This window comes from Branchiostoma belcheri, unplaced genomic scaffold (assembly GCF_001625305.1).
Source record: "Branchiostoma belcheri isolate BF01 breed outbred unplaced genomic scaffold, Haploidv18h27 scaffold32, whole genome shotgun sequence".
Lineage (NCBI taxonomy): Eukaryota > Metazoa > Chordata > Leptocardii > Amphioxiformes > Branchiostomatidae > Branchiostoma > Branchiostoma belcheri.
Genome location: NW_017803932.1, coordinates 123,428 through 137,178, shown reverse-complemented (window position 1 = coordinate 137,178; position 13,751 = coordinate 123,428). Strand labels below are relative to the sequence as shown.

The 13,751-nt window shown below is 43.0% G+C and overlaps 2 protein-coding genes across 2 annotated transcripts; both read right to left on the bottom strand.

The window, feature by feature from the left end:
* Nucleotides 1–427: 427 nt before the first annotated feature.
* LOC109475004 (sushi, von Willebrand factor type A, EGF and pentraxin domain-containing protein 1-like) lies at nt 428–9,934 on the bottom strand. Its single transcript, XM_019775527.1, has 16 exons — nt 9,812–9,934; nt 9,214–9,419; nt 8,435–8,573; nt 7,836–8,018; nt 7,307–7,486; nt 5,993–6,169; nt 5,591–5,761; nt 5,002–5,268; nt 4,545–4,684; nt 4,036–4,193; nt 3,602–3,756; nt 2,944–3,099; nt 2,304–2,417; nt 1,803–1,888; nt 1,124–1,307; nt 428–764 (listed from the first exon to the last, which is right to left on the bottom strand). Exons 2-16 carry the CDS (start codon nt 9,415–9,417, stop codon nt 652–654), a joined length of 2,427 nt encoding a protein of 808 aa, XP_019631086.1. The 5' UTR covers nt 9,418–9,419; nt 9,812–9,934; the 3' UTR covers nt 428–651.
* Nucleotides 9,935–10,352: 418 nt separating this feature from the next.
* LOC109474895 (Williams-Beuren syndrome chromosomal region 27 protein-like) lies at nt 10,353–13,008 on the bottom strand. The gene is made up of 5 exons (XM_019775367.1): nt 12,882–13,008; nt 12,580–12,705; nt 11,842–11,977; nt 11,579–11,671; nt 10,353–11,385 (listed from the first exon to the last, which is right to left on the bottom strand). The coding sequence occupies exons 1-5, from the start codon at nt 12,993–12,995 to the stop codon at nt 11,204–11,206; spliced, it is 651 nt and encodes a 216-aa protein (XP_019630926.1). The 5' UTR covers nt 12,996–13,008; the 3' UTR covers nt 10,353–11,203.
* Nucleotides 13,009–13,751: the final 743 nt, after the last annotated feature.

Genomic DNA, 13,751 nt, shown 5'->3' with positions numbered 1-13,751 from the left:
TATATCTATATGCTCATATATATTTTGTGAATACTGTGTTGCAGGAAGACCTTATGAAAGTCCCTGCAGTTGTGTTAATTGGCATACGAGACGCATTTGAAATCATGAATACGATTGTTTGCCCACACAGCACTGCCTACACAAGCTTAACAAACTGTTTGTAATGAGTGCACGGTAATTACATTGTTAATCACGTTGTCAACATGTAATAAACTGGTCTAACACAGCCCTATCCTCCTCTGTCAACGTTTCAGTAGCTGCTCTACTGTCTTCATCTGGGTGATACGTCGGAAACTGGTGTTTAAAAGCAGGAGACGTACATCCGTTCTTCTTTAAGCAAGCTCTTTCACCAACCCCCTCCCCTCCCTCTTGATATGTCGGTAATATGTAGACCACGTAGACACATGACACACGACAGACAAAAGGATTCTGCTGCATCTTTATTCCATTCCATTATTAGGATGTGCTGATTTTACCCACCAGTGCTTTTAAACAGAACTTCTAACAGTCCGTTGTCTTATAATGATGCACAAGTGACGTAAAGGTGGGTGTGCTAGAATTGATTTCATTAATTAACACAAAGAACATAAAGACAGGGCCGGGCTTGTTGTTCTAGAGATCTCCAGAGGTCGTCAACAGTCGGGCAGGTTTTTACTGGAACTCGCAGACGTACTGCATGAAGGAGTAACAGGGCGCCGCGCTGAAGTGGCCATCGGCGGTCAGCTTCACACAGTCGTCCATGCCGAAAGGATCGCTGGGTTGGCCTGCGGAGTGAACAGTGCATGTCACAGTGAACCAGTACACATTTGGGGCGGACGCTGCCCATTTTATTAAATCGTACCTGAGGCCGTTTTCGGACACCTGTTAAGACCTGAAACATGTCAAATAGCCTATTTTGTGTATAGCTCAAGTCTGTAAGCTGAAAAAAAGAGAATACCAAAACAATACTAGCCCGAGAAACTCTTGCCATGTGCATTTTCAATGATCAAGAAATGAATGCCGCTTGGTGAATGATCACGTGATAAGAGCATGGCGTTGAAAATATGATAACTGATGATTGGTTCATGATCACGTGACAATATCATGACTTTAAAACACGTCAGTTTATTATCGGAGAGTTTACCTTCAGCCCACGGGGCGAAGTCTCCCAGGGCGGAGGAGTCGGCGAGCCAGTGGTACTCTCCCTCGGTGGTGGAGTCGTCCAGTCCGATCCACGTGTCCGATCCGCCCGCGAGGTCCTTGATGAAGTCGGCGGTGGCCTGGTCCATCACGCGGGCCAGCTCACCTCCGTCGAAGCGGCACATTTGCTGTAATAAAAAGATACGTTAGTCCAAAATGTTAATTCTAAGACAGGGACAGTCACAATTCACAGAGGGACTTCTTCACATCACTCACTACATACATAGGCAGCAAATACAAACTCCAATTCAATCTTTGCCAAAGTCGAAGCTACTGGTCTTATAAAAACATCTCTGCTCTGGATAAGTAGTGGTAACGTTACGGTTTCTGAAAGTAAACTTGGCCATTAATTACGTGTTTCTCCAAAACTCACAATTGCCCTCTGGCAAAATCACGCAAAACTGCAATAGTTGCACCTCTGTATTGATGTTTAGATTAACTGTACAGGGTCATATGTTATGGACGCAAATCGTGATTATTGTCTTTGGCAGAAAGACCACGCATATAGCAAGATGTAAAAGAAACATTATGTTTCTCTTTAATTTGAAGGAAAATAGTGAAGAGGGCCATATGTAAAACTAGTCACTATATATCTGATGATAATACATTGCACCGTTGCTTACCGAAGCCATACTGTAGGTCATAGATCTGAAGCCTCCCATCTTGTAACAGGCGTCACCGTGGCGAGTGGCATCGGACGGGCAGGCCACTGGGGAAAACAAAAACATGTATCACGGGTTCTAAAACGCTCAATTGCTTGATAGAGATACAAGGTTACAAATCGATACCTATATAAATTTGTTAGACTTCCTAAGGTCGTATGTGTAACGTCATTGCTTTGTGCTAGTGGTAAAGTCGCCTAAATATATCTCAAATTTTGTCCCTTTTTTGCCAATGAGAGAGAGAAACCACAATCTCCTGTCGTTATCTTGAAAGTGTCCAAGGAATGGACCTGGAGGCAGGAAATGTGATGGACCATTACACTTAATGACAAAAGTAAAAGTGGTCCACCAAACAGCCACTGCCAGTTCTAGTTTGATGAAAGAAATTAGTTAGGATTTTTTATGTAAACTGTATGATATTGTCTCGATAAGATAGGAACTCAGGACGACACCAACACTTACCAATGCACTCATCCTCTTGCAACTCGTACCCGACCGGACAGTGGCACACCCAGCCGTTGTCAGGGTCGTGTGTGCACGGGTGCTGTCCGTCCATACAGTAGCAATCCATGTAGGCTGCAAGCATAGGAAAATAAGATTACTTCAATGGCTAAAGCTTACATGATCATATAATTCTTTGGTGCTATATTCCACTCGAGGTCCTTCAAGGTGGGGCGGTACATTTTGTGGCTGAAGATAATCTTGAAGCAGATCTTTGGAGCCGGGAAAAATTCATGACGACTTCTGACAGGGTCCTAGGATCTGGTCCCACACCCCTTAGGCCCAGTAAGAAACTGTGAAGATTTTACCGCGAAATTCTGTTTAAACATTACGAATCTTTCTTTGTTATATGGAACTACACAAGTTATACTTCTAGCAGTTTCACAGCGATACAAGCTATCTGACATGTCTAGTGGTGCAAGGGAGTGTGGGTAAGACCAGAGGTTAAGGAAACGACCAGAGAAAAAGTAAACAAATATTCACATGATCACATCTCAAAGAATTGTTAACAAGTGAGTTTTAAGAATATTTAGCCAATACCACAATGTATCAATACATTGTACTTCACGAGCACACTCGTAACTGTGTATAGTCGTCTTACCGTGACATTCGGTCGCGCCCAGTCCGTAGGTGGTGGTACCGTTAGGGCAGATGTTACAGCCCCTGGTCTGTCCTGGTTCGGCGGTGTAATAACCGAACGGGCACACCTGGCACTCGTTCATGGCACGGTTGTGGTACGTACCGGCTGGGCAGATATCTGAGAAATATCACACAGACTATAGAAAACTTTCAAATAAGCTAGCTGGTGTGTGGGAGTGCAAGCAAAGTATGGCACAATTTAGCAAACTTCCGGACGAGATACGTGTGTGCAAATAGGTTTGAGTGTGTGAGACCTGTTTTTCTAACTGAAAAGACTTTTAAACATGCTTTACATGTACTACTTTTGAATAGAATATTCTTGTAGAGACATTAATGTAGTCTTGAAGAGGAACACGCATCATAGCACAGCTCTAAGCAATCCAACCACTTTTGATAGCCACATGAATGAAACACCCATACAAAAGTGTCCGAAACTCTTACATGTGCAAATGTATAAGGAACTTCGAAAGTAGACAAGTGTCCGATGTATTGTTATTTGGAAGCTGGTATTGCAAGCTGGTGTGTTACGCCGAAAGGCGGTTATACCGGCTATACAGATACAGATACAGATTTGCACTTAGCAAATATACATGACGCAATAAAATAATTGTTTTACATACAGCAGTGTCCATTCTTCATCTCGTGTCCCTCCGGACATCCGACAGTGGTCACCTGTGTGCTGATCCCGTTGTCCTCCAGGGTCATTTGGACTCCGTCCACGTTCATGGTCACCTGTCTTGACTGGACCAGCTGCCTCAGGGCGTCGGCATTGTTGCTGTTGGAGAAGGGATTTAGAAAATAAGGAAAATGTTCTGCTGCAGTACCACAGATAGTCACGATCTGACATCTAACACGTTCATATGTAAAAACTTAACCACATACCATTTTCATAACAATCCATCCCTAGCTTGCTTCTTGAGTTATAATATCCCAGGCCTCTTAAATCACAAACAGTACCGAAATCTTCTCAGTGAAGGTAAATATATCAAGCATTACATTGTATATGTTCTTTTACGACACCAAATCAACAAAAACGTTTATTTATGATCCGTACGTTAGCTGCTGGCTGATGTGCAGGGGGATGGAGCTGTTAGTCCACTCCACCCCGGTGTTGTCCACGATGTAGATCTCGATGGTGACGTCGATCTCAGCGGCCTGGGCAGCACCGGTGTGGTTCAGGTTGGACAAGACCTCGAAAGTGATGTCGCCAACCTGAACATATGGAATAGCCCTTAGTGATCACATTAAAGTTTATAGATGCCAGACCATTGGAATTATGGTTGAGTTTGAAAACAATGTTTGCTAATGGCGAGATTTTTCTACACGAATGGTGTAGCCAACCCCGTTGTACGTCACTGCTGCTGACTTGTGAATTTAGTCTCGTTCGCCATGACATTAGGGTTGGCAGAGCCAAATTGACGACCGCTTATTTGATTCTAAAGGATTTACTCAAAGTCTGGTATCAAACGTTTAGTACATTCCTTGGTGAGCCGGTTTAATCCAACGAGATGGCGGTCCATAAATATAGTCACGTATTACAAACATCCAATAGCTATGACTTACATGACAGGGTGCCTGGCAGAACGTAGTCAGGGTCGCCAGCCTGTCCCTGAGGGCGTCCTCCACAGCTTCTCCATCAGCCGCGGTGTTAGTCCTGATCAGCAGTCCGCCTACGTCCAGCGCGGCGGTGACTTCTGACTGGGCTACAGGTACAGGGAGATTTGAACAGGATCAGCGTGCCGTTTCAGCAATGGTGGAGTTAACATGTCTGTCTGATAAACTAATGCCAATTTGTACAAATCCCAATCGTTCATGACAGATTACCAATATACGAATGCACACTAAACCACACACGTGCACGCTGCCAATAACATAACATTCTTGAAAAGGTACTGACACTTACACCATGATGTTGTCCGACCATGCTGCAATTGTTCAATGATAGACTGTATTTATTGTGTCTGTTATCTTTACAATATGGCTGTGAGAATAGCAAAGTTGTATATTCTTCAATTCTTACATTGACAGTCCAACACGTTGGCAAGGGTGTAGGTGGTCTCAAAGCCGTTCCTGGAATGTGCATAAGCCCGAATCTGCCACAGGTAGCCGGTACTGGCGCCGCAGTCGTACAGGTCGTCAGTGGTGGGGTAGACGGTCGGAGAGTCGCAGCTCAGGAACGCCTTCTCGACGTTGGACGTGGAGGTGCCGTCGAAGTGGGTGGCGGTCATGCAGCGGACAGACCCTCCCGCGGGGGTGGGGAGGGAGTCACAGCTACACTCCCCGTCAGCTGGGATTCACAAGTGTCAACTCGTTGAAAAAAATGTCGATTCTAAAGCACAGTAGGACTGCCGTCCATCGTTAAATCAGCTTTGTCAACATTTCTAAATGCAAAACGTTGACCAACCAAATGGCGGACGCGTCTAACTACTAGTAATAGTCACACAACAATTTTGGTGGCCAGGTAGAGGTTGATTTTGATAAAGAAGAATGAATAAATTGAATACGGAACATGAATAAATGGAGAGAAAGGTGGAAAGAGATCGGTTTGATTTTTTTGCTGACTACAATCAATCTTTGACAAGATGCATAAGACGTTGTCAAACGCTTACGTTCGCATACAGGTTCGCCGTGCCATTCGCCATCGGAGCCACATACAATGACTTGATCCCCCTGGAGGTTAAAGCCGGTATTGCAGGTGAATGTGACCATGTCTTGGTACAGCGTCCCCTCGATGTTCCGGGTGGCGTGGCGGATGTGACCTGGGTCACCGCAAGAGATACCTGCACGGACAGAAAGTAAAATATACTACTATACAGAAAGGAGCGAAAGAATGAATGAATAAAAAGAATGAATAAATGAAGGTAAGAAGGAAGGAATGAAAAAAGGAAGGAAGGAAAGTAGGAAGAAAAGAAGGAAGAAAGGAAGGAAGAAAAGGAAGGGAGAAAAGCAAAGAAGAAAGAAAGGAAGGAAGGAAGGAAGGAAGGAAAACATGAAAGTGAAAGTCTACTCACGGTGACAGGTAGGCAACGGCGCGGACCAAGACCTGTCGTCTTGGCAGACAGCAGAGAAGTCACCAGCCAGCTCGTACCCAGGGCTGCAGGAGAATTCGATGACGTTCCCAGAGCAGTAATCTGACAAAGGAGTGACCTGGCCGTTCTCTATCTCAAGGGAGCTGTTGCAGCAAATCCCTGTAAAACAGCAGTGTGCACGCGCACCGTGAGAAGAAAATATCGTAATGTGTTTTCTAAATATATTGGCAAAAACTATTTCTATTCTTTTGTAGTTTTTATTTTTCAACTTCCGTTAGTTTTATAAAAGTTCTTCTACTATCCTCCTTGAAAGTTATTTTGAGGCTGTCATAAAATACTCTTATAGTAAAAATACTCATATAAGAAAAGCCGAATGTTAGAAAAGGTAATGGGTCCAATGATATTATCTGAACTTGCGGTCATGAGACCATAGCATGATCATAGGATGAACGACACGCGTTCACGGTGAGTTCACGTGAAAGAGCAATCCGCTTGCAAATTAAGACTGTCAGATAGATTGTACTGCATGCAGGCAAATATATCTACAATACTTCAATTCCTACGGCCGACAGTTTGTCTGTCCAGTCAGCAGCACATGAAATTACAGTTTTCAGCGAAGCGTTAAATTCCAACAAACGCAATGTGTGCCCTCTATCAAAACAGAAGCCGTGTCAGTAACTTAATTGTTTACACTCTGAAGGAAATTATTCGCACCAACTCGTGTGTGTCTGCACAAATACGACTAGTGAAGGACAGGTCACTGAGCAAGCAATTTGAACGAGCGGCCATCGACTTTTTGATTGGGCGAAGAAGCTGTCATAGTAAGATTTATGCACTTTGATCGTGGCGTTTGAATAAGAAGCTAATTTAGAATAGACTAGACAAACTGACTTTAACGAAGTTTGATTTGTAGTGATTATTTGGACCAAATGCAAGTACATGTATAGCGATAAATTGTGGTGTTTGAAGCAACGGTTATGCAAGGTGCTACGCTGTGGAAACTTTGTTGCCAAATCATTTTAAACACTCTGCCCGAACTTTGGTTTCTCGCTTATGTTTTAATCTCTATAAATGGAATTACTCTACAGTATGTCGTACGACTTTCCTAGGTCTTAAACCTGTCGTACGACGAATGGGACATGGGTTTTTATCTGGCAGTCTGCCTAGGTAGGAATAATACTTCATTTGGCTGTTTGGTCACCAAAGAAAAACATGCTAGTAGATAAACTGTCGAAGGACTTATTCTCTGCAATCGCCCTTGCAGTTGGGTCTTGGATGGAACTAATCTGGACCTACTGTGGCAGTTGGGATCCTCCCCGCTCCATGACCTGTCGGCCTGGCAGGTCCTCGTGCGGCTTCCCCGCAGTTCGTAGCCGGCGTTGCAGTCGAAGCTGACCGTGTCCTCGTAGTAGTGGAGCAGGGCACGGTCATGGCGGAACCCGCTGGTGGGGTTGGTAATGGACGGACAGGTCACCCCTGCAAGTACAAGGACGCATTGTTCACTCCTGAAGACGTCGTGCTTTCAAGTTTGAAGTACATCATTGGGCGACCGTGACTTTAAACTTTGTGCTATCTTTTACGTTTGTAAGAACCTACAAAGCGCTCTGCTAACGTTCCTAATGTCACAATTTATCAACATCAACAATGACAATGGTGGTAATATATTTATCATAGATGTACACTGGCGGGCATACTGACAAGTATTTTCTGTTCCTTCAGTTTGTGTGTTCGTCTTTCAGTACCAATGTTCAGGCTAAATGTTCAGAAAAGATCTACCCTCTTTAATAATGGCTTATCTTGGGGGGAAACTATTGTTTTTACGCACGCTGACAGACGATCTCCTCTCCGCTCCAGGTTCCGTCGGCCTGGCAGGTGCGGCTGGTGGTGGCACCGGCAATCTCGTACCCAGAGTTGCACTCGAAGGTGACGGAGTCTCCATAGCTATGCTGGTTGGACCTGTCCCTCTTGTAACCGTTGTCGGGGTTCGAAACGTCGGGACAGGTCACGCCTACAGCAACACGTCACAATTTTATTTGTACTTTGAAAGGAAAGAAGACAATGAAAAAGTTGCAAACATAGAACTATTTATTTCAAAAAGACAATTTAGATAGACAAAAACCACCCACTTAAGCGCAATGATATTTTACCGAATGAAATTGGGGGAAATAAAAAGTAAAGGCCAGGTTGAAAATTTATATTTATTTTGAAGCGATGTATCTTTTTTTTGTACTTAGGGGTGCTAATAAGCATTTCTTATGAACGGAAACATCCCAAAATGCTATCCAAAAATCATAGCATGTCAAAAAAATAATAAACCATTCTCGAAAGTGAATTCGTAAACTCTCTTGCGTAGTTTTTCAAATCGGGCTCCAATATTTTAACATAGGCTTAGGCGTCGCAATAAAACAGTCCAAGAAACCTTACGCGTTTCACAGCATTCTCCGTGGAATCCCTCCGCGCAGCTGCAGCCTGAGGAGGTGACTTGTCCCTCGTTGTAGCAGATCTGGTTACAGGCTCGCCTCTCCACACTGTCCCCGGTACACGCGTACCCGCCGCAGCTGGCCTGGGCAGACGGAAGGAAAAGTCACACTTTTCGTTCTTGCTTCATGATCAGGCCAAATTTGCTGCTACGTACGTCAATGAAGATCAGACCTTAATGTGTAGAAAATTGAGTAATAAAAGAACATGCTGCTTTTATGAATTTATGAGAAAACGTATGGTAGTAGCTCCTCATGCAGTGCTTCACGAACGCTGACGTTGATACTTGTCAGTTGAACTTGAGATAAAACCTTTTTGTTAAAACCTTAAACAAAGCAGTAACAAAATTCTAAGGCGCCTGGTAATCTATTTTATTTATCAGACTTTCATTTTTACATTGGAAAATATTTTTCGGAGAATTTTTTTCCATGGCAAGCTACATTAGTGACTTACATACTCAAAGCCATCGTCATCACACAACACTACATTATGCTGAGGTCACATTTCTAAACCGGGGCCCGGCCGGGCAGTCTTATGGAACGAAAGGTATTATCATAGAAGACAACAAAGTACTGAAATGTTGAAAAAAATTTTTAATGGGAACTAGTTGCGAATATTCTTGATATAAACTGTCAATTTTCGTTAAACAAAACAGCCCGGCCGGGCCGCGGTATGGAAATGTGACCTCAGCATTACACCACGCAACACTTCGATGGATGACTTACCCCACGAGCGATGGCCCGGGTGCGCTCCTGGGTGCCCTGGGCGCCGCATGTAGCGGTACACTGGGACCAGTCGCCCCAGCCGCCCCAGGCACAGTCCACACGGGAACAGCTCCGGCGCCGGCGGCTCCAGAACCAACCCTGGGAGTCCGGGACCAGCAGAACTACCAGCAGGACCAACGTCACGGTCACTGACAAGGTCTTCATGGCTGGAGAGACAAATTTTCAGCCTCATACCACACTGAAATCGTGGTGCTGATGTATATCATGCTGCCCGCAAATATCTAACAGCAACATGTCTTTAAATTGTAACTTTCCCATGCAGTTGTTAGGATGCAAATCGGATGCTGTCTAATCGACAATGGAGGAGAACTAAGTGGCGATGTAAATGCTCAGCATCATCAAAAGCCACAATGACTTTTCGCGTAACTTCAAGGCATTACAAAGATATGTTTTACACATTACTTTGACATTTATAATCTTATATTATCTTTCACTTCAGAACTTCTAACGGCGAAGTCGTTGGTTCTTATGTATACAAAGAAACGACAACATTTACCCGGTAACGCATACAGAAACTTAAGAACCACACCATCCTTACCTGTTGACTTTGCAGAGCTAGCGAGAAGATGGACTAACCGATCTTGAATGCTTCACTCCCTAGAGCGCGAAGTAAGATCTCTTGCGTGACTCTTTATATATATTCGTGTGAGGAAAGTCTGTCGTAGTTTGGCAGAAAAGGGGGCGTGAATTGAGACAAAATAAAATATTTAGAAAAGGGTTGAAATGCCCCAAAGTTTGCCATAGCTTCAGCTTCAGAGGCAAAGCAAATACTAAGTCTTCTCTAGAAAATTGCTGACACCCATTTGGGGCTTAGACTGTCGGTGACATTATGACTGATTTATTCAGTTCAAGAAAATAGGGTAGCAAAGTGTGCGTCAAACGGTTTGTAAAAGGCGGTTTGTGGTAAACAGTACGCCCCATTACCCTCAGTATACGGAGAGAACTAAGGAAATGAAAATCAGCACTTTCTAGTCGACATGATATCGATGAGCGCACCGTATTGACCTTAGCGGTCGCTGGCCGCGTCAAATGCGGTCAAAATTTGTACGATGATATAAAATGTTTAATCAAACGGGACGATAAGTTAGTTGTCTCTTGATACAGAAAAAAGGAGCAAAAACCGCAGAAAATAGTATCGATCAATATTGACATCAACGGTGTGGAATAGATGCATCTAACAAGCAAAGATTCGCCTGAAGTTCAAATGTCAAGTTCAGAGACACTAGTAGTTTGAACGCCGTACATATATTCTACATTGGATGCGGGATTTGCAATGCATCGTGTCCTATGCATGCACGTTATTTAAAATTGCATGTGCATATATTAACGTGATTTGTTACTTATATCTAAGATAATGATACGTCTATATCTAGAAAAGAAACACCGCAACGTAACGTATCCGCGCGGTCGATCTTGCCCATATATTGCACAAGAACAAGGCTGATGAAGTAGCCCCGAGTCAGTTTCAGTGACGTACTGTGTGTCCAGACCTGCCAATTTCGTAAACACTGACGTCGCATATCCTGTTCACTGGCGCTTTGATATCCGGATATGAAAGGCGTCATGTCTTAACCTGAGTAAAGAAAACGTGCGTACGGTCACAATCTGTGTACAATGTAAAGACAGGATGCTAAATACATGCTACCACCTCCGGTTGTACACACATACCATTCGAAATTCGGTGGCAATCTGTCTAGATCTCCGGTTACAATATTATTTTAGTCGTGCAATTGAGTTTTCCAGTCCTTAGGACAACAGCACACCTTTTGTCGTACGACATTCTTTATTTTGTCATACAATCTTCAGCCCTTTTTTGCACAATCTGAACATGCAAGGAAGCGAAACAAAACTTCGTCAAGCTTGTCCGTTACCAATGCTTTACAGAAAGAAAGTGTTCATTTCATGTTTCTCCCATTTCTAAAAGTAGGCTTTACAGAACTTTATACAAGTAGACTACGCCGTCCAAGCCAGTTGAGTACCCAGGAAAAGTCTCATGGAACACCCGCTCCCACAGGCCTTCGCTCTGCAGCGCCGTCATGCGGGGTTTCAGATCTTTGCAATCCTCATTAGTTCGAAGGCGTTCTTCTCTGACTGCGAGACAGATCATTCCACCTTTAAGATTTCGAAAGAAAAACGCAAGACGTCAGAGCTGCGGACATTGAAGACCCGTAAGAACATACTAAATTTACTATGCTACATAAAAACACCATCACTTTAATTAACTTCCACTAAACTTCCACTAAAAACACTAACACTGGCACTTCACTTCCTAAAAGTTAAATTGAAAAAGAAGAAAGTCACTCACCAGGTTTGACAATTCGGATAAGTTGTTCCAAACAGTCCGGTTTGACGTGACCGTTAGCAAACAGACCACTGCCGATCACCGCGTCATAGCTGTCTGAAAAAAACACAAAATATGGATATGAACAAAAATCTGTGTTCACGTGTCGGCGTTTTGTTTGTTTATTGTTTTTTACATCATTATTTCTTCCCTGTAACAAATTTGGAATGGAATGGTACTCAGGGACGGATACGTTACCATCATTTCTTATCTATTACCTAACTTACCAGCATCAATGTCAAGTTGGTTCGTTCCCAGGAATTCCTTGATGAAGTTCTTATAGACGTTCTTTGTTTTGGCAACATCTAACATGTCCTGACTAGCGTCTAAGGCGTCTATGTTAGAGAAACCCAGTTTGGACAACTGAAACAAAAGATGGGAGGGTGAATTTTTGGGAAATCTTTGCAAAAACAAGAATTGAAGCGGAAACATGTACATCAAACGATGGATGGAATGTGGCATTGGAAAAGGCATGTCGTCAATTATTTTTGCATATTAGGCCATGTTGATTTTATTATATGGATGACATCCGCGCGCTCGCATGAATTTTCGTCCATTTCCAAAAAAAAAAACGTTTTCGACCATGCTGTAAATCGTACAAAGCAACTGCAAAATTAGCAAATATATATGCCGAAGATTGCAAAATAAAATCTTGGAGAACGATACTAATGTCCTAGAATGCCAAAATCAATTCCAAAGGAAAAGAAGAAAATGTGAAGAAATGAAAATAAAGATTCTATTATTCGCCATACCATACTCTGTGTGTTAAGTCATTTGTTCAACCTTTGTTCAACCTTCATGACCACGTAGATTTCATAATGAAGGCAACTTTTTTGCCATTTTTTTTATTCGCACGCTCGCATCAGTTTTCAGGTTCCCAGAGGATGTCATCCATAAAATCAACATGGCCTAAACTGTAAACAACACAGGTGCCGCATGAATGTTAATTAAATTTCCCATCAAACCTCTTGTCCACAAAGTCCTGTCCCCGCTGCCACGTCCAGAACCCGGATGTCCCTCCTCTCGCCCTGGGACTCAGCCAGAACTCTGACCACCTTACGGTACCCGGTGTACCCGTCAGACTCCATATCCTACATCATGGTCATAGCTACTGGTCACAATTACAAACGGGGGCGCGCTGGGTAGTTTACGGGCTGTTACGAAGGTATAAAGGTCACTTTACGGAGAAATCGTCAACGAATGCTAGATGATTCTTTGTTGTATTACCCTCTCTCTCCCTCCCTTCATCCTTAAGAAGAGAACCCACCTTGTCATACACCTCCGCCCACGTCTTATACATGTCTAACATATCATCCGCCTTAATTCCCGCTCGGGTTATTTTAGAAACCTTGTCGTGAACTGAGTCGGACTCATCCGCCATCTTGCCTTGTAAAGTTAAAAGTTGACTCGACTAAAAGGTCACTGACACTGAATTATACACAGCCTATTTTCAGTGTCTGTGGACAACGTTCTTTTCTTTGAATGTTTTCGCAACTTTTTTTTACATTTTGGACTAGAGTGAACTCGGGATAGTCTATATCTTCGAGTTTTCATTGTATTAGTGGCAAGTACTGTAATCCGTTGTTTTTTATTATCATCAACAGTCAAATTTGTGCAAAGCCTTGTGAAGCGGAGGTACAAATTTAACCTTTACATCTATGTCACTTTTCTGTCTGGTACATAAACAGGCTACAGATACTATCAAGTCGAGTTGTGACTTTAGGCATAATGCGATTGCTTGTCGAAAAAGCAAATCAGAGTAAAGGTCTATCCACAATAACGATATTTTACGAGTCAAACTAAAACCTGTTACGGCTGTAATCTAATCTTGCTATTGACGTTAACAATTAAATTGAGTGATTCTTTAACTTGATGATATCTAGGTTGTCATTAGTGAACACTTGCTGACGTCCCACGGATCTTTAAGTTGAGCGCCAGTTTGTGAGATGTTCATCCGAGGCCGTCCGTGGCGTCCGACCCTAGACATCAAGCAAGAGACAGGTTTAAAACTGATTCTTTACTCTTAATTTCACAAACATGTATTTATACGTTAATGTGGTCATAAAACAAATAGGTTTGAATCCTAGAATTTAAAACAGCCTATAGAATAGTTGTGTATCCAACATATAAGGAATTT

Bases quoted from the DNA above. Each gene is read 5' to 3' on its own strand.
- LOC109475004 (XM_019775527.1), bottom strand. From the start codon at position 9,417: ATGAAGACCTTGTCAGTGACCGTGACGTTGGTCCTGCTGGTAGTTCTG. The intron at 8,574-9,213 runs GTAAGTCATCCA...CCGTCTGCCCAG, and splicing joins CCCGGGCCATCGCTCGTGGG to GCCAGCTGCGGCGGGTACGC. The intron at 2,418-2,943 runs GTAAGACGACTA...CTATGCTTGCAG, and splicing joins GGGCGCGACCGAATGTCACG to CCTACATGGATTGCTACTGT.
- LOC109474895 (XM_019775367.1), bottom strand. From the start codon at position 12,995: ATGGCGGATGAGTCCGACTCAGTTCACGACAAGGTTTCTAAAATAACC. The intron at 12,706-12,881 runs GTGGGTTCTCTT...ACCATGATGTAG, and splicing joins GGGCGGAGGTGTATGACAAG to GATATGGAGTCTGACGGGTA. The intron at 11,978-12,579 runs GTTTGATGGGAA...CTTTTGTTTCAG, and splicing joins CAGGACTTTGTGGACAAGAG to TTGTCCAAACTGGGTTTCTC.